The sequence below is a fragment of the Urocitellus parryii genome, chromosome 6 (genome assembly GCF_045843805.1).
Source record: "Urocitellus parryii isolate mUroPar1 chromosome 6, mUroPar1.hap1, whole genome shotgun sequence".
Classification (NCBI taxonomy): Eukaryota; Metazoa; Chordata; class Mammalia; order Rodentia; family Sciuridae; genus Urocitellus; species Urocitellus parryii.
Window position 1 is genome coordinate 119,715,148 of NC_135536.1, and position 18,898 is coordinate 119,734,045.

The window sequence follows — 18,898 nt, forward strand, 5'->3', positions numbered from 1 at the left end:
CGTGAATAGTATACAAGACACTAAAAAATGTATTTAAGCTCTATTTGCATGCCTTTACCAGTCTGCATTGTGACAGATATATCCTTCTGAAATCAACATATTCCCTTCAATTCTTAGTAACCCTTTGCCCTCCCCTATCATCAGAAAAAGAGATACATATACCCACCTACCCACCCACCCTTTCGTTTACTATTTTAGAATCCCCCCCCCCAGTAGGTAGAGGTTGTTGTGGAGATGAAGTTATCATTGTGAGCTCAGTTAACTATTAGAAATATTTGAAACTTTCCTCAGTGTTTTCTGGACTGAGACTGCTATTGTTGTTATTATTGCTATTCTTTTGTGTGTTTGTGTGTGGTGCTGGGGATTGAACCCAAGGCTTTGTGCATGTGAGGCAAACACTCTTAACAGCTGAGCTACATCCCCAGCCCCCTGATTATTGCTGTTCTTTATTGAGTCCTTACTATGGCTAAGTATCATGCTGGTACTTAACCTATATTAGTAATTTAGGATCTTTAAGGGAAAGCAACTTGCATAAAGCTGTATAAATAGCAATACTAGAGCATTGATCAGTATATCCCATGAATCAAAAAGGTTTTGTGAGCTGGGAAACAAGGATAGATTGAAATAAATGTATCAGTTTGTCTGTTAATGGTGAAAATTAGGAAAGCCCTATGGTAAATGCTTTGTGTGTATTATCTCATATATTCTTTGCAATATTCCAAGAAGTATATTTTATTGTTATTTAGCTTACAGGAAATTAAGGTACAAAGAATGTAACTAAGAAGACCAGAATTACCTAGCTAGTGAGTAATAGGGTCAGGAAACAAAACCAGGGAATCTGACCCAGTGCCCATCATCACTCCTATGCGTTATTTTATTGCCTCTTTCTTCTACCTACCAACTTTCTTCACTTAATACCATTATGAAAGCTTAGGTCAGAAATAAAATCTGTTAACTCTGAGTTTTCCCTATTATATTTAGATTTTTCTTCAATTATTTATTAACAAAAGGCTTTAAAAGTGATTAATCAAAAAATATCTGTTAGATTCCCAAAGAGCATATGGGGATATATATTTGCTTAAAATAGCACTTATTCTTTGTACGTAGCATTGCAAATGACATATGAAAACAAGATATCATTAGTAATGATTTATTTGATTTTTGTTTAAATTCTGAGAAGCAGTGTGCCTAGTGATAAGTCAGGGCTTGAATATATAAGTTTGTGTCAAAGGTATATGCCTTTAATCACTTTGGTTTTACACATAGTTCTAATACCTTTAAAATATTTTGAACATTAGGAACGCAAGAGAGCTCTAGAGGCAGAACGGCAGGCTCGTGTAGAAGAACTGTTGATGAAGAGGAAAGAACAAGAAGCCCGAATTGAACAACAGAGGCAAGAAAAGGAAAAAGCCCGTGAAGATGCAGCCAGGGAAAGAGCTAGGTATCTCATTTGCTTTCTTGGTATCTGTTTGGGTCTTGGTGAATTTGGGTACTAAGTAAATATTTGTTGCTGTGTATATTTTTCAGAAATAGTCATAAATACAAAAATATACTCAATTTTGATTTCCAAATATTAGGATGTTACTGTCAAAATGGAAACTTTTTGAAATTTTTTATTGGATGAGAAAATTTTTGGTTTAAAAAAAGAGAATTTGATTCTGGCTAGCTTAAAGAAAAGGGAAGTATTCAAAGACATTGGTGTAAATAATAGCTTAATTCAAGATATTTTGTAATGTTTCTTATGATTTCTTTTTCATAAGGTTTTAGAAGTATATTTGCAAATATTCGGGCATTTCAATTTTTTTTCTTTTGTTGATTTCTAATGAAATATTTTATAGTTGAGGAATAGGTATAATTTCAGTGCTTTTCATTTATTGAGACTTACTTTACAGCCTTGGATACTGAGTGTCTTAGAGAATATTCTTTGTGTCCTTGGAAAGTATTTCTATACTATTGTTGGATGGAGTATTCTCTACATATCAGTTAAAGTTAGTTGATGTTGTTGTTTCCTGTGTACCCATTGATTTCCTGTTTAACAGCTCTGCAGAGACGATTATTGAAATCTGTGAATTTAATAGTTAAATCATTTATTTTATGTTTTAGTTTTCAAGGTTTTGTTTTGTATATTTTGGTGCTTCATTAAGTGCATATAATTTATAGTTATGTTTGACTGAGACATTGACAATTTTATTTTGAAATATTCCTCTGCTTTCTAAAAAATGTTTCTTAGGTTTAAAAAATTCTTTGTTATGTATATAAATAAAACTATAATTACTGTTTACATGGTATGTCTTCTGTCACTTTACTTTCATTCTACTTATATGTTTGTATCTCAAACATGTCTTACAGACTACATAGAGTTGGGTTTTGCTTTTCTATCTGGCCTGCTACTTTCTGCCATTTGATTTTGTGATATGTAATCCATTCCTACTTGATGTAATTAACTGTCAATGTGATTGGATTTATATTTGCCTTTTTTAAAAAAATTGTACTGGGAATTTAATCCAGGGGTACTTTAACACTGACTCACATCCCCACCCCTTCATTTATTTTGAGACAGGGTCTCACTAAGTTGCTTAGGGCTCTGCTAAGTTGCTGAGTCTGTCCTTGAACTTGTGGTCCTCCTGCCTTAGCTTCTTGAGTTCCTGGGATCACAGACATGTGCAATGGTGCCTGGCTGTATTTGCTGTATTGCTATTTGTTGTCTTTTTCTCAAAGGTTTTTGGGTTCATCCTTATTGCCTTGTTTTTTAATTAAACCAGTATTTTTGGTGAATCATTTAAATTTCTTTATTTTTTTAAGATGTGCTATTTTAATTATTTGCTTAATGGTTGTTCTCTGGCTTCAAATATTCATCTTGACTTACTACATATCACTTCAATTTAAAACAAAAAATTTTGATTAAACAGCAATTTTATTTTAATATAACTTAATGTATTCTTTCCCTTATGTTATTGTCAAATGTCTTACATCTGTATATGTTGTCAGCTGAAAATACAGCATTACAATGATTTCTTATGCAGTCTTGTATTTTTAAAAGAAACTAGGTAGAATAAAAGAAGAAAATTACACATTTCTTTATATTTACCCACATATTCATCATTTCTGATGTACTTTAATTTCTGTGTCTTTTGAGTTTCCCTCTTGTTAGCCAAATGGACTTCCTTTAGTTTTTCTTGTCAGGGAGTTTTCCTTTCTGTAGATTATCTTAATATTCATTTATCTGGGAATATTTTAATTTTGCCTTCATTTTGAATGAATTTTGCTGAATATAGAGTTCCTGGTTTTTCTTTGAGTGTTTTGAATATTCTGATTTCTATTGTTTCTGACAAAAACTCCTCCATTAATCATATTGTTTATTTGCATTTGCTGAGTTGTCTTTTTCTTTGTACTTTCAAAATATTTTTTTCTCTTTGTCTTTTATCAGTGTGAATATCATTTTTCTAGGGCTCCCTTCGTGTTTATCCTACTCTGTATGTTAATATATTTTATTAAATTTTTGAAGTGTTTAGGAGTTATTTCTGTTTAATTGCTATTCTCTTTAGGCTCCTGAGGTGTGATAGTTTTTCATAATTTTATGTTTTTAATGACAGTTTTGAGAAATAATTGCCAGATAGTTTTTATAGAATGTCTCTCAATTAGAAGTTGTCTCAGTTTTTTCTTTTGGTTAGATTGGGGTTATGGCTTTTTGCAAGGAAGAATACAGTGATCCAGTATTATTCTTTTTTTTAAAAATTTTTTAATATTTAGTTTTTAGTTTTTGGCGGACACAACATCTTTGTTTGTATGTGGTGCTGAGGATCGAACCCGGGCCTAGTGCATGCCAGGCGAGCGCCCTACCGCTTGAGCCACATCCCCAGCCCCAGTATTATTCTTAACATATCAAAAGTTCATGTTAACTTTAATTATCTAACTGAAGTAGTGTTTGCCAGGTTTCTCCCTTATATAGTTACTTTTAAGATTTCTCTTTACTATTTACTTTGGAATCAGGCTATTGAGAACATAGCCCAAACTTAAAGAATGGGAAGTTATTGTCACTCTCCTTAAGAGAAGAATACCAACATTGTTATTTGGAATTCTTCTATATAGGATATTTATTTTTTCTCTGCTGGTCAGTTTTTCATTACTATAACAAAATACTTGGGACAGAGAATTGTATAAGTTTATGTATCACACAGTTTTACAGGTGGAAAGTCCAAAAGCATGGATCCAGCCGTGACCAGAACCCCCTTTGGCTGTAACATGTCATGGTAGATAGCATCATGGTGGGAATATGTGTGAGAGGGACAAGAAACCAGAATGCAAGGAGGAGCCAGTTTTGTTTTTTGTTACAACTCTCTCTTAAAAACTAACCAGCATCCTTGAGAATTACATTAATTCCTTCTAGGGGCACCCCCCACCCCCACCCCCACCTCCACCCCCACCCCATCCCTGCCCCAATTTGCTTTGCACTAAGCCCCACCTCTTAAAGGTTTTATCACCTCCCACATTTGGGGACCAGCACATGAACCCATGGGGAAGAAACCACATCCTAATCATAGCACTTCATTGTATATTTAGTTATTAAATTCTTTTTAAAAACACCAGTATGGATTCATTTATATTTATTTTACACTTTGAGTTATATTCTCATTCAAGTTATTTATTGTTGCCCAAATTATCTTGCCTTTGAATATTGGGAGTTCTTTTTAGTTGCTTCCTGTGTTCTTTTGACTGACTACTACTTCTTTTTCTTCTTTTTTTTTAAAAGAACTTTCTGACAGTCTCAGAAACTCCACACTCATTTGATCTTTTCCCTGTTTTTTTGTTGTTTTGTGTTTCTATTCATTGTAATGGTGGTACCTTTTAGTTTAGAAACCCAGACCATTTAGTTCTGTGAAGTACTTTTGATTTAAAAATATTTTATTCTACCCACTTTTCTCTAATATATATTAGAGAGAAAAATGTGTGTGTGTATGGAATTCTTTTAAGCAGATGTTGGGCCTTTTAATTTTCTTATTTTTTCACTTCTGTTTTGTATTTTCATGAATTTTTATTCTGCTTCTCAGAAGACTTTCTCAGGTTTTTCAGGTTTTTTTTTTTAGTGAGTTTTAAAAATTTTCTCCTTATATTTTAATTTTCTAAATGCTTGTATTCCTGATTATTCCATTCTTATAAATAGCATTCTGTTCTTTTTTCATGGGTAAAACATTATTTTATTATTCCTCATATTTTAATGACAGTCTCAGAGCAAATATTTAAATCCATGCTTGGGTCCAGAAACCATTCTCATAGCTGCTAGTTTTTGCTGCCCAGTACCAAAAAAACAAAAACAAAACAAAGAAAAACTTTATTGCTTTAGTGAGCAGTATACTTAGTGATATCTAGTAAACAGTATACCTGAGAATCAGTAGGCACTCAGAAAAGAATAATTTTCAAATAGTTTTTTAGAATCTATAAATCATTGTGTCCTAATTATATTTTTTAACCTCATGAGATTTGTTATTCTAAGCAGTTGAGTTTATAACTTCAGTTCTCTTCTTATAGAGACAGGGAAGAACGATTGGCGGCACTCACAGCTGCTCAACAAGAAGCCATGGAAGAGCTACAGAAAAAAATTCAGCTCAAGGTAGGGATATTATTTTTTATTTGAAATTTTAGAGTTTTTAATGGAACATGATATTAAAATTTTATCTATAGAACAAAAATTAAGTTATTTGTATTCAGTCTTTTTTAAAAAAATATTTTTTTGTGGTGCTGAGGATTGAACCCAGTGCCTCACATGTACAAGGCAAGTTCTCTACCACTGAGCTACAGCCTCAGCCACTATAATCAGTTTTTAGACAAGTGTTATATGATTGCACTGTGATTGTTTCAAACTCAGCTATCTGGAAACTAAATTTATTTGGGGGAAGATAGAAAGAAAAAATGTGGAAAAAATGTTAATGAAGTTTAACATTTCCTGTTTTTACTAAACAATTTATTGATGATTTGAAGATATTACTGCTAGGCTTCTGATAGTCATAGATTCTAATTATTTAGAAATAAACTAAAATGATGTTTCTTATGGCTTATTTCAGTGCTTAGGAATTATATAATTGTAGCTTGGGAGCTTATGATAAACTGATATTTTCTAGAAAATTTATGCAGTTACAACAACAGGTGGGCAGTCTTTAGTGTATGACTATTTTACATTGTTATCATAGTTATTTACACTTTGGCTCCCTTAGAGGGATAATAACCCCCTAAAATAGAATAATGTATTTTACTATTTATATTGTCCTAGGAATTTATTATTATTAATTTTAATTTAGTGCAGCAAGTATTTATGAATTAGTAAGATATAATTTCATTGTCAGGAAATTCATAATCTAGTGTGAGATTCAGATGTGACCAAATAATTTCCATATAGATCGAGGCACACAGGGAGTTCTGTGGAAGTACAGAAGAGGATATTTAGTCTAATCTTAGTGGTATCAGAGGAATGTGAAATAAGTTTAGGGAATTCCTGAGCTGAATCTTGAAAGAAGGATGATTTGAGTAGGTAGGAGAAATTATAGATGAATGGAATGCATTCTAGCCATATGAAATAGTATGAGCATAAAGACATAAGTCTAAAGTAGCTCTTTATAAGACTTTCCTGTGATAGTCACTGGAGGCAAAAGGCACCTAGAAATGAAACAAGGGTAGTAGGTAGAGATCTGTGTTATGAAGAGCCTTGCTTGATATGTGAGTAAGCATGAATTTTACCTGTGGGCACACATTTCCCACAGTGTGTTCCAGGAAAAGTTCTCAAAAGTGTGTTGCAGGCATATAATTTGTAAAATGTTGCCTCCTATAAACCAAGTTTACTGAGTCATAGAGCATAGAGACATGCTAGGGACTTTGTAACTTTCTATGTTAAAAACCTGTTCAGCTTTAACTTGCTGTTTTCCAAATTTATTTGACTGTGGAACCTCTCTTACCTACTAATATTTTATGGAACACACTATGAGAAATGTGCATGTGGAAGATGTTAAAGGGCTTCATGTAAAACCTTTGTCTTCATTGTACAAGTTGATTTTGAAATAAAATATTCTTGCATTATTTTGGAAGCTTTAATGGAAATGTTCTTTTCTAAGTTCTTAGTATAATTTTGAGTAGTTTTTGAAATTTGCACACTTTGACTTCACCTGCAGCATGATGAAAGCATTCGGAGGCACATGGAACAGATTGAACAAAGGAAAGAAAAAGCTGCTGAGTTAAGTAGTGGGCGACATGCAAATACTGATTATGCCCCCAAACTTACTCCTTATGAAAGAAAGAAACAGTGTTCTCTCTGCAATGTCCTGGTAGGTTGCCATTGTCAATATTATGGTGATATATTATAATTTATTATTAAACTTTATGAAACCATGCAAATGCATTCATTAATCTTTTAAAATTTATGCTTAGACTTCTCCTGAGTACCATGGGTTTCTTTCATGATTTTGAATGAAAAGTATGTACAAATAATAGTATTTAGGAATGGCAGTGCAAAGTGTCAAAGCAGTTGGGTGCTCCCAAAATGGATGTATGCCTGCTTAATGCAAGCCTTAACCAATGTACTTGGGTATTGGAAGCAAAAAAGTAAAGCAACATTTTCAGTGCTGAGACTTGAACCTTCAGACCTAGAGTAAATTATTTCCTCTTAGGTTGGCTATTATGGATGACACGCCTTTTTTATATGTATATTTCTTTTAATTGTAGTTGGCAATGTCTTTATTTTATTTTTATGTGGTGCTGAGGATCGAACCCAGGCCCTGTACACGCTAGGTGAGCGCTCTACTGCTGAGCCACAACCACAGCCCATGCCTTTTTTTTTTTTTAAGAGAGAAAAGAGAGAAAATTTTTAAAAAATATTTATTTTTTTAGTTTTCGGTGAATATAACATCTTTATTTTATTTTTATGTGGTGCTGAGGATCGAACTCAGGTGAGCATGTTACCGCTTGAGCCTTGTCCCCAGCCCCATGCCTTTTTTGATCTTATGTCTTTTAGAGGATTCTCAGAATTGTGTTCTAAGGAAAGTATTTTTAAGCCTAATATGTAAATGTTAGAGTGATCTTAACTTTAGAGTAATAAATCAACTACGTAATATTAAAAATTAGATAAAAAGTTTTATTGATTGCATTGCTTTGATTTTATGCTTTTAGATTTCTTCAGAGGTCTATCTTTTTAGCCACATTAAAGGCAAAAAACATCAACAAGCTGTGAGAGAGAATAGCAGCATCCAAGGGCGTGAACTTTCAGATGAAGAAGTGGTATGCTTTACTTTTGTTTATTTACACTTAATTATTGAGTATCTAGTACATGCTTTTTTATTATGAATAATTCCATGTTTGTATGTATTTCTTTGATTAGCTAAAACTATTTAGCACTTAATAACTATGTAATAAGTATGCAAATGTATCATTTTAATGTATATATTTATTTAATAATTAGAAACAAAAATTTAATACTCTCATAATTTTTGTGTAATAAAAAGTTATGTTTTTTTTTATATTTTAGTAATGCAAGTCAAGAATTACTTAGTAATATACCAAATTTCTTAGAAAGCAGATAACAGTATATATTGTATATAAGCAGATAATTTTGTATTAATAAAGCACTTAGAAAGTTTTGGAAAATGCATTATTCATCTATAATTATTGTTTATGTAGAATTTAGATTTGTATAAATATGTTTATAAATATTTCATTCAGTTTTTATGACCTGGATTGTACAGCTAGATAATCTATGAATTTGTTTATTTATGAAAAAAAATTTCTAAAGCTGCTCAAGAATGAGAAATTCATGTTTGTCAGGTATCTCTTAAGATGCCCAGAATAAATTGTTGTGGGTTGAAAGCATTACCTGTGTGTAGGTGCATGTGTATGTTGAACTTAAAAAAAAATTGAGGTGTGACATAAATTAGTAAAGTACACAGACATAAAGTACTATAGGTAATGAATTTTTACATATGTGTACATTAATAATACTACAACCCAAGTTAAGATAAAGATAGATCATTTATTGTACCCCAGAAGTTCCCATTATGCCCCTTCCCAGTCACATTCCCAAATTTAACTATTCTGACTTTTAGCACTATCAATTAATCCTGCCTATTTTTGAATGTCATATAAATGTTATCACACAGTATCTACTATTTTGTATCTGACTTCATTCATCTTTAAGTGTGTAAGATTGATTCCTTTTGTTTTTGTTTGGCTATAGTTCATTATTTTTCTTAGATTTTTGTCAGCTCCCTCTAGGCAAAGACCATCAGGAACACATCTGTAGTTGAATAAAATCGGATTTGTTGACTTGTTAAAACATACACCATGGGGAGTTGTAGAGCTTTTCAGAAAGAGGGTATTAGAAAGGTCTTTTAGAATTTGGCTTATGCTAGGTCATTTTGGAGAATATTCAAGAAGAGAAGATTTGCTATGGTTGGGATGCTATCAGAAAGCAAGTAGTTCCATCATTGGTTCCTTAATAAATTTTATCTATAGAAGGAATGAAACTGCTGTTTTCTCATTGTGTGGGGAGGACAACTGTACATGTTATTTGGGCTCACTTTGCTGTAATTCCTACCCTAGAAGAATTTCCCCCTCAAGTATCAACCTAAATTCTGTCTCCTTAGCTCATTGATCTACCAGCTTGCACTGTTCTCCCATGCCAAAGAGAAGGGTGTTATTGACATAATGCCTTAAGGAAAAGTTTAGGGTGAATGTTGAGCTTGCTTCCTGTGCTTCTCTCCTTTTAGGGATTGTAGTCTCCGAGGTTCTGGTCATGTTAGCTATTCTTTAATGCCTTAATAATTGCTTTGTATATTTTGTGCAACTTTTGGAGTTGGAAGATTATTCTACCACAAGCCAGTTCAGTGTGGCTGGAATGAAAAGTTTCTGGTGTTTAATTCCTATATATTTATGTTTTACACAAAGCTTGACACATAGTTAAGGTTTTTAATAATTATGCATTAAATTGAGTTGAATTGAACTGAAAGATTATATGCGTGACTGGACGATATCTTTGGAGTGGGCCTCTATATTTCTCCTTTGTAAATCTAAGTATTTTTAATACAAGTGAAGTGGAACATGGATGTAATTATCTATTTGGGCTCAAATAAATTTTTGCCTTTTATTCAAATTGTATTTTAAGACTCAGTAGTATAGAATTTTTTCTTAGTTAAATCTTTCATAAATGTTCATGTTTTCTCTTTGAGTTTGCTGTTTAGAACTAGAGTTCCCTGGGCTGGGATTGTAGCTCAGTGGTAGAGTGCTTTCCTAGCATGTGTGAGGCACTGGATTCGATTCACAACACTGAGAATAAATAAATAAATAAAATAAAGGTCCATCAACAACTAAAAAGTATATATTAAAAGAATAAAGAACTAGAGTTCCCTATCTATGTGTTCTACTTTGAAAAATACCCTTTAAAAATCCATTTTTATAGGGCTGGGGTTGTGGCTCAGTGGTAGACCTCTTGCCTACCATGTACAAGGTACTGGTTCAATCCTTAGCACCACATAAAAATAAATAAATAAAGGTATTGTCCAACTACAACTAAAAAAAAATTTAAAAAATTGATTTTTATAAGTGGAATAATTTACTTTGTAATGAAGATACTGACTCAATTGTAAGATAATTTCCATTATGATGAAAATTCTTCCATTTATATAAGTTATTTGAGGTTAGGCTCCCTTAACAAAAAGGTAAATATAATATTTACAAAAATTTTTGAAAAATTTTCTTGATTATGTTGTTATATAAATTGAAATGTAAATTTTATTTCAATGAGAAAGGGTAAGAGGGAAAGAATATTAGAAATTTTAGATTTTTGGAAAAAATAATGGTGTAATGATATCTAATTTTTTATCACTATCATCATGATCTGATATTTAATCATTCTAATTTCAGATGTCATTGATGTGTTCATTTTGTGTACTGTTTGAGTTCAAAGGAATTACATTTTCTAAAATTTGTTGCTTAATTCATGTGGATATTCTTGGTGATAGAACATTCTTCCTAAAAAGTAGTGTGCAATATAGCATATGAATTATTATATAGAATAATTATTTTATATTACCTAGAAGTTTCATTTTTAATCAGTGAATATATCTATAGTAAACACTTGTTTTACTTAAAGTTATTACTTGTCATCTGTGACGTCTTTATATTATATACACCTTGTCTGTGACCCTTCTTCTCTGACATATAAGATTTTATTTATATCACCTCTGACCTAATAAAATTGTGCCTTTGACCCTATGCACTTGACATCTCAGATAACTTACTCTTGATCTTTGACACATTTTATTTTAAGCCTCTTCAACATAATAGGTGGCTGCTGAGTAAGAAAGCTTTATTGTTTGATATTTTTATTATAATTTAACAGGGGAGTTTTTCTAGTATTCTCGAGATTCACAAAACTACTCTTAGAATGTTTTTTTTTTTCTTTCATTATCTTAGAATTCAAATGAGAAAAGTATATGATTTTTAAAGGTCAAAAATAGGTGTTATATAAATACATTCTAAAATTTTTATATGCATTTCCAGGGAAACAATAACATTTGTTTTTATGCTTAATTTCTTTGTTTTCCTATTTTCATACTAGGTGAAGAGATTGATAGTATTTTTTGGTGCAAGTTGCAAGTATGTTTAATCATGTATGGAGAATGAAGTTACAAAGTTGTGGATTTTTTTTCAATTTTGAGTCTGTATATTTATGTGTTTGTGGTACTCCTTTGCTTTCAAGGCTTGTAAATTATGCAAATTCTGTTATGCTGTATACTTAAATATAGACACCAATAATTAATTTTCATTTTATTCCTAAAAGTATAAACTGGATCTTCATGAAAGATTTTAAATTAATATAATTTATTGGATGTTTAAAATCAAATGTGATTTTGGAATTATGAAATTGTATTTCTCCCTAGAAAAATTATGCTAATTAGGCAATTAATTAACTACATATGTGAACACTGTTGCTTTATAAAATATATAAAGAACCCCTTAAGCTATTTTTATTTTTATTCTGGATCCTTTTATCTTAGCATGATTGGGAATTTTGGCTGCTTTTATGTATCCATAGATTTCAAGTTAATAGTTTCTCATCTGTCTCTTCTGTAGCCGTTTTAAGGGCTTGCAGAATTGTCGCCATGGATGATATTAAAATCTGGAACAACCATATGATTATTTTGTAACTGCTTTCTTTCAGCTGGATGATGAGGATCTGAAGCAAGGTTATGATGAGGCAAATTTGCACAAATCAAGCTGCTTCTCCTTGAACATACACTCAAAACTTTGTCATATGTATTTTTTTAAAAATTTGGTTTTAGTTGTCGATAGATCTTTATTTTATTTACTTATTTTACATGAGGTGCTGATGATTGAACCCTGTGCCTCAAACATGCTAGGCAAGTGCTGTATCCCTGAGCTACTCATATGTACTTTTTTTACAAAGAATTTTTACATGTGCCTAATCTTGAAATCCATACTATGACAATTTCATTGGGGGAGAATTGAAAGAATAAAAGAATTTTTCCATAGGAGTTTATGAATATGAACAGTTTTGCCTTAACAATAAGGAAAGATGACAAGCTGGGCACTTAACCTGCCTAATTTAGATTCTCTTCATTTTTCTGAATAAATAATTGATTCTAAATGTTCTTACTTTCATTAAGGGTCTTTATTTGAAATTCATCATCTAATATTTTTTCAAAATATATTTTTAGTTGTAGATGGACGTAATACCTTTATTTTTTTATTTGTTTATTTTTATGTGGTACTGGGGGTTGAACCCAGTGCCTCATGCATGCTAGGCAAGCGCTCTACCACTGAGCCACAACCCCCCTTCATCTAATATTTTAATTCCAAACTGGACATTTTTGATGAATAGGGAATGCCCATTTTCAATCAGAATTACTGAATTTTAGAAATATTTTTATAATAATTTTAATAGTTATTATATCTTCTTGCCATTGGCAGAGAAGCTACATCTACCAGAAAAATCACAAAGTTATAAAATAGTTTTCACATTAACAGTTTAGTTTTCTTTCTCTGTGTTAGTTTTGTGTCTCTGTGACCGAAATACCTACAACTTGGAGAAGGGAAAGTTTATTTTGTCTCATAATTTTAGAGGTCTTTTCTATGGTTTACTGAGTCCATTGCTTTGGGCCCAGAGCGAGGGAGAAGGTCATAGTGAAAGGAAGCTGCTCTGCTTTTGGTGGCCAGGAAGCAGAGCAAGGGAAAAGGACCACAGGGAAGATAAACCCCTCTAATGCATGTCCCCTTGTCCCACCTTCTTTAGCCATACCCAACCTGCCTAAAGTTACCTCCATTTAGTTCATTCAAAGTAGGATGGGCTGATTAGGTTGCAGCTCTCATAATCTAATCATTCCTCACAGAATGTTCCTGCAGTAACATGAGAGCTTTCAGGGAACACCTCATATCTAAACCATAACACTGTCAAATTATTTGTTTTAGATTACAAAGTATTTCAGCATCAGTTATTAATGTAGTGATCCCCATATTTCTACCACGTATATAACACTATTTTTTTTTTGGTAGTTGGAAGGACAGAAAAATATAAATGTGGATTTTGGAACCATGTGTAGGGAATAGAACTAAATCTTTATGTTCCATAGTGTGAAGTCACAAGATAATGCTAAAAGTGAAAAGTGAAGAAGTAGCTGTATGAATATGTATTAAGGAACAGAAAGAAAAAAATTTATCAGGTAAAATTGTTGCCTCTGGACTAGGGAAATAAGTGAAGAGATAAGTAAGAAACTTTTGTTGTTGTTGTTGTTGTTTGTTCTGGTGAAATTGTGTACCTAGGTATCTTTGATGGAAGTAAACACAGTTTTTTAAATTAAGGAAGGTAAGAGGATAATGGAGATTGTGTCTGTATTGCTCAGGATTCTTCTTTGTCTTGTTCATTTAAAAAATACATTTACATTGAAATTAAAATGGATGCATCCGCATCAGAAAAAAACATTATAGCAAATTTGGGTATTTGAACCAATTACACCCTTAATTATTTTTTATTCTTTTAAAATGTTACAGTGTCATTTGATCACCTTTATACGAGTTCAAACACTGGATTCTATTTAGGACCATTTTGATCAGATTGTTTGTTTGATAAGGTGTGTGTAGTTTTAAACTCAAGCTTATTTTTTGGAGTTGTAGTGTAAGGGACCTGCGAAATGTCGCAGGAAGAGACCACAAGAGACCGGCTTCATGCAATATGCATAAGGGGATTTTTATTGAGGATCCTAATTCAGCGCGCTGAGGCTCTAGGCTCACTCAGGAAGATAGAGTAGCCCAGAGCCCAGAGCAGGGGTTGAGCAATGCTTAAGTACACTTTTTTGGGGAGGGTGGAAGCTTTGCATACATCAGGGCAAATCATCATGAGGCGCGGAAAAATCAAACAACAACTCTTAGACATGATTAGTACATTCATTGGCGGGAACAGGCTGTGCAAGGGTGATTGGTCACTTCTAAGTGGGGTACACATTCAAACTGATTGGTTTTGGGGCCTGGATGCCTACGTGCCGGGCTACACAGAGCCCTTAGTTATTAAACAGCCAGAGGATCAGGAGGAATATTTACTGGGCAGTTCGGGTATTGTCCTAACAGAGGAATTTAACAATACCTGGTCCTTCACTTTTTAACTCAGGCCCTGCAGCTTGTAAACTTTACAATGCCTGGTGGTTTACACTTTAACTTCAGTTTCTTTTACTCTTACAGTAGAAGTGACCCCCAAATAGAGAATTAAAGAATGGTTAAGTGACTCTTATCAGATTTTCAGCTTTGTTGATTAGCAGTAAAATTTGACCCTAATTTGGCATATTGAACTGAATAAAATTAAGACTTGGTTTTACTGTTCTTTTTTTTTTAATCAATGTTCTAAAATTGCAAATTGATTAAACTAAAAGTAGAATTTTAGTTTAATCAATTTGTAATTTTAATTTAATCAATTTACAGGTTTTTATAAGTGTTTTATCAAGTTAAGGGAATTCCCTACTATCTCTAGTTTTGTAAGATTTGAAAAATAACAAATAAATATTAATTTGTATTAGATATTTTCTCCATTTTATTCTTTTTAAAATTGCTTTAGTTAAAGAGAAATGCACTTTTCAGCAGAATTTAATTGGGAAGAGGTTTCTTTTCATTTTTTGTGTAATATAGTAATTTTTCTAATTAAAAAATGTTTAGTTGTATAAGGACATAACCGTTTATTTATATTGATGTAGTGCTACCAGTTGAACCCAGTGCCTCACACATGCTAGGCAAGCCCTCTACCACTGAGCTATAACCCAGCCCTAATTTTTCTAATTATAAACTTGTTTTGTCATGATTCTTAAAAACACATAAATTTGTTTTTGTAATCATCTAGTATTTTCCTTTCTTAATGTTGTAGAACCTTCATATAAAAACCAGTTAGTTTTTCCTAGTTCTTTTCTTTTTAAAAAATTTCTGGAGAACACGGTGCATAAACTAGAAATTATCTCTTCCTTGAATGTTTTATTTAATGTGTCAGTAAAATTGTATGTTCCTTTTTAAAATTTTTTATTTATATATGACAGCGGAATGCATTACAATTCTTATTACACAAATAGAGAATTTGTATGTGCTTGTTATGTGTTTTCAAAAATTTTTTGGTCCTTTTGTGGTGAAATACACAGAACTTAAAATTTACTATCAGCTATTTTTTCTAGTTTTTTGAAATTTAGATGACAAAATCGTTTGTATACAAGATATAAAATGTGATGTTTTAATACACATATACATTTATTAGCTATTACCACAGTGAGTTTTGTTTCTGTACACTAACAACAAACTGTTGAAAAAAGAATTTGAGTTTCATTTACAATACAATCAAAAGGAATACAATGCTCATGAGTAAATTTAACCAAGGATATGAAAGATCTTTACACTGGAAAACATTGATGAAAGAAAATGAAGAAGACATTAATAAGTTAGGAAAGATACCCTTTGTTCACGGAATGGAAAAATTGATATTGTTAAATAGTCAGTATTACCCAAAGAATCTACAGATTTAGTGTAATCCATGTTAAATTAAAATGATGTCTTTCAGAGCAATAGAAAAAGCAATTCAAACATTCATATGGAATCATAATGACCCTATGTAGCTAGAGCAATCCTGAGAAAGGAGAAAAAAGGTAGAGATCTTACACTTGCTGATTTCAAAGCCATAGGTTACATCTTTTATCATCATTTTTAAGTGTATAGTTTGGTTACCTTATGTTATTATCACACCATCTACAGAATATTTTGCATCTTGAAGAGCAGTAAAATGAAAAACAGTAACTCCCTATTCCTTTCTTCCCCCAGTATCTGACAACCCTTCTTCTAATTTTTGTCTCCAGGAATCTCAGATAAGTAGAACCATGTAGTATTTGTCCTTTCTGACTTTCTTCTTTCCATCAATATAGTGTTTTTAAGATTCATTAATGGGACTGGGGTTGTGGCTCAGTGGTAGAGCGCTCACCTAGCATGCATGAGGCACTGGGTTCAATCCTCAGCACCACATAAAAAATGTAAAATAAAGATACTGTGTCCATCTAAAACAAAAAATAAATATTAAAAAAAGATTCATTCATGTTAATAGCATGTGACAGAATTTTCTTGCTTAGGGTGGACATTCTATTGTATTTAGTTGTATTCCTTTTCAAATACCATATTTTGTTAAGACATTTGTCCATTGCTGGACAGTTGGGTTGCTTCCATCTATTGATTATTGCACATAATGCTACTATGAACATAAGTATACAAATACTTGTTTGAATCTTTGCTCTTCATTCTTTTGGGTATGTACCCAGAAGTAAATTTCTGGATCATATAATAATTCTATTTTTGAAGTTTTGAGAAATGCTATTTGTCACGATGGTGATATCATTTTACATTCTCACTAGCAGTTTCTCCACATCCTTGCCAATACTTTCTGTTTTTTAATAGTAGCCATCTTAATAGGCTGGGCAGATTTTACAATAGAAATTTATTTCTTAGATTACATTTGGACTTTCTATGATTTACTACATGTATTTTGGTGAATTTTTCATTTTCCAGGAAGTTACATATTTTATTCTTAAAAGTTTTCCAAAGTATTTGCAAAAGAATTTTATAGTATTCTTTTATGATATTAAAAGAAATCTCTTATTTTCTCTTTCTTTTCTAACATTGTTTATTTGTCTTTATTTTCATCTTTATCATTCTTGCCAGATATATGAATTTTTATAAATGTGGTTGTTTGTTTTGTTGATCCTTCTTTGTTGCACTTTGATTAATATTTTGGCTTTACTATTTCCTGTTTTACTTCCTTCTGAGAATTTATTTTGATATACTTTAAAAAATTTTCTCTGGTGAATTTCTTTTTTTTACAACACTATTTCGCATCTGTACTAACAATGTTGAACACATGTAGTGATAACAAACATCCTATCTCTTCTGATTTTAAAGACTCTGATTCTAATGTTTTCTTCTTAAAGTAATTTTTGCTCTATATGTTTAATAATCTTTTTCACTTAGAGAAATTTCTATTTCTATTTTTTTGAGTGTTTTTGTTATTTGTATAATTTAATTCTTTCAATGTAGTGAATTATATCTAGTAATTTTTTAATAATAAGCTATCATTGGAAAGCTTCTTTTGTTAGTGGCATATTATCTTTTTAATATACTGTTAGTATTTTACTCACTGTTGATGCATTCAAATTCATGGGTGATACAGTTTTATAATTTTCCTTTCTTGCATCATCTTTCCCTGGTTTTGGTGTCAGGATTATGCACATACAATAAGTTAGTAACATTTTATGCTTTTTTAAATTTCTGAACTATTTGTGTGACATTAGTATTGTCTTTTCTTTGATATCTTTGCAGAATTTGTCTGTAAAACTCATCTGGTCCTGGACTTTTCTCTGTGGGAAGATTTAAAAAACAGCTCTGTAGTTTTATTAATGAAACTATTAAAATATTTTATTTGTCCATGATTTTCTTCTGGTGTGAGAATTTTCCAAAAATTATTTTTGTACTGTTTTCAAGTCAGTTTCATATAACTATGAATAGTATTCTTTTAATTCCCTATGTTATTTGTATTTTGTCACCCTTTTAGTCAATAATTTCACTTATTATCCCTTTATTTTTATCCTCCCTTTGGTTTTAGCTTCTGGCTTGATTTTGTTCTTTTAAATTAGTCTTACAGGGGCCGGGGTTGTGGCTCAGCAGTAGAGCACCTAGCTCATGTGAGGCCCTGGGTTCGATCCTCAGCATCACATAAAAATAAATAAACAGAATAAAAGTATTGTGTACAACTAAGAAATAAATATTAAAAAAATAAATTAGTCTTACAGCATTTGTGTTTTTATATGTTGTTTGTTTTTTATGTAGATACAATGTTTTATAGTATTGGAATGTGTTAAAGTTATTTTCCTTAGAAAGTATTTATGAAGAAATTTGAAAATTGAATTACTTCTTTCACTTAAAGGATTAGGAACAGCCCTTTTTTAGGAATTTGTTTTTAATGAAATTTGAAATACAACTGTTGTACATTTAATTGTTCTTATTTTCAGTTGTATAATTTAATAAATATTGGCATATCCATGCATTCATAAAACTTTAACACTATGATTACAATAGTGAACATATCCATCACTTCAGAAGTTTGCTCATCTATGCATCCTTGATGATTTTCTGCTTACTTGTTCTCTAGGTATTTGAAGGAGGATTCTGGAAGTCATCAATTTTGTGAATTTGTCTATTTCTGTTGGCAGTCGTATTAGCTGTTGTTTCATGTAGTTTTATCTGTGTTATTAGTTGTTTAAATGCCAAGGATTGTTATTTCCTTGTGATTGACCCCTTTATTATAAAATTACATTCTTTATTCCTGGTCATATTTTTTTCT

General features: G+C 31.6%; 1 protein-coding gene across 5 annotated transcripts in view; it reads left to right on the top strand.

Annotated features, from left to right (window-relative positions):
• Positions 1 to 18,898, top strand: part of Scaper (S-phase cyclin A associated protein in the ER) — a 433,811-nt gene that overhangs the window by 158,575 nt on the left and 256,338 nt on the right. For all 5 annotated transcript variants that reach the window (XM_077799449.1, XM_077799452.1, XM_077799448.1 and 2 more), the window contains 4 exons: positions 1,299 to 1,441; positions 5,527 to 5,608; positions 7,158 to 7,310; positions 8,152 to 8,259. In XM_077799449.1, the coding sequence (XP_077655575.1) occupies positions 1,299 to 1,441; positions 5,527 to 5,608; positions 7,158 to 7,310; positions 8,152 to 8,259 (486 nt within the window). The remainder of the gene's footprint in view (positions 1 to 1,298; positions 1,442 to 5,526; positions 5,609 to 7,157; positions 7,311 to 8,151; positions 8,260 to 18,898) is intronic.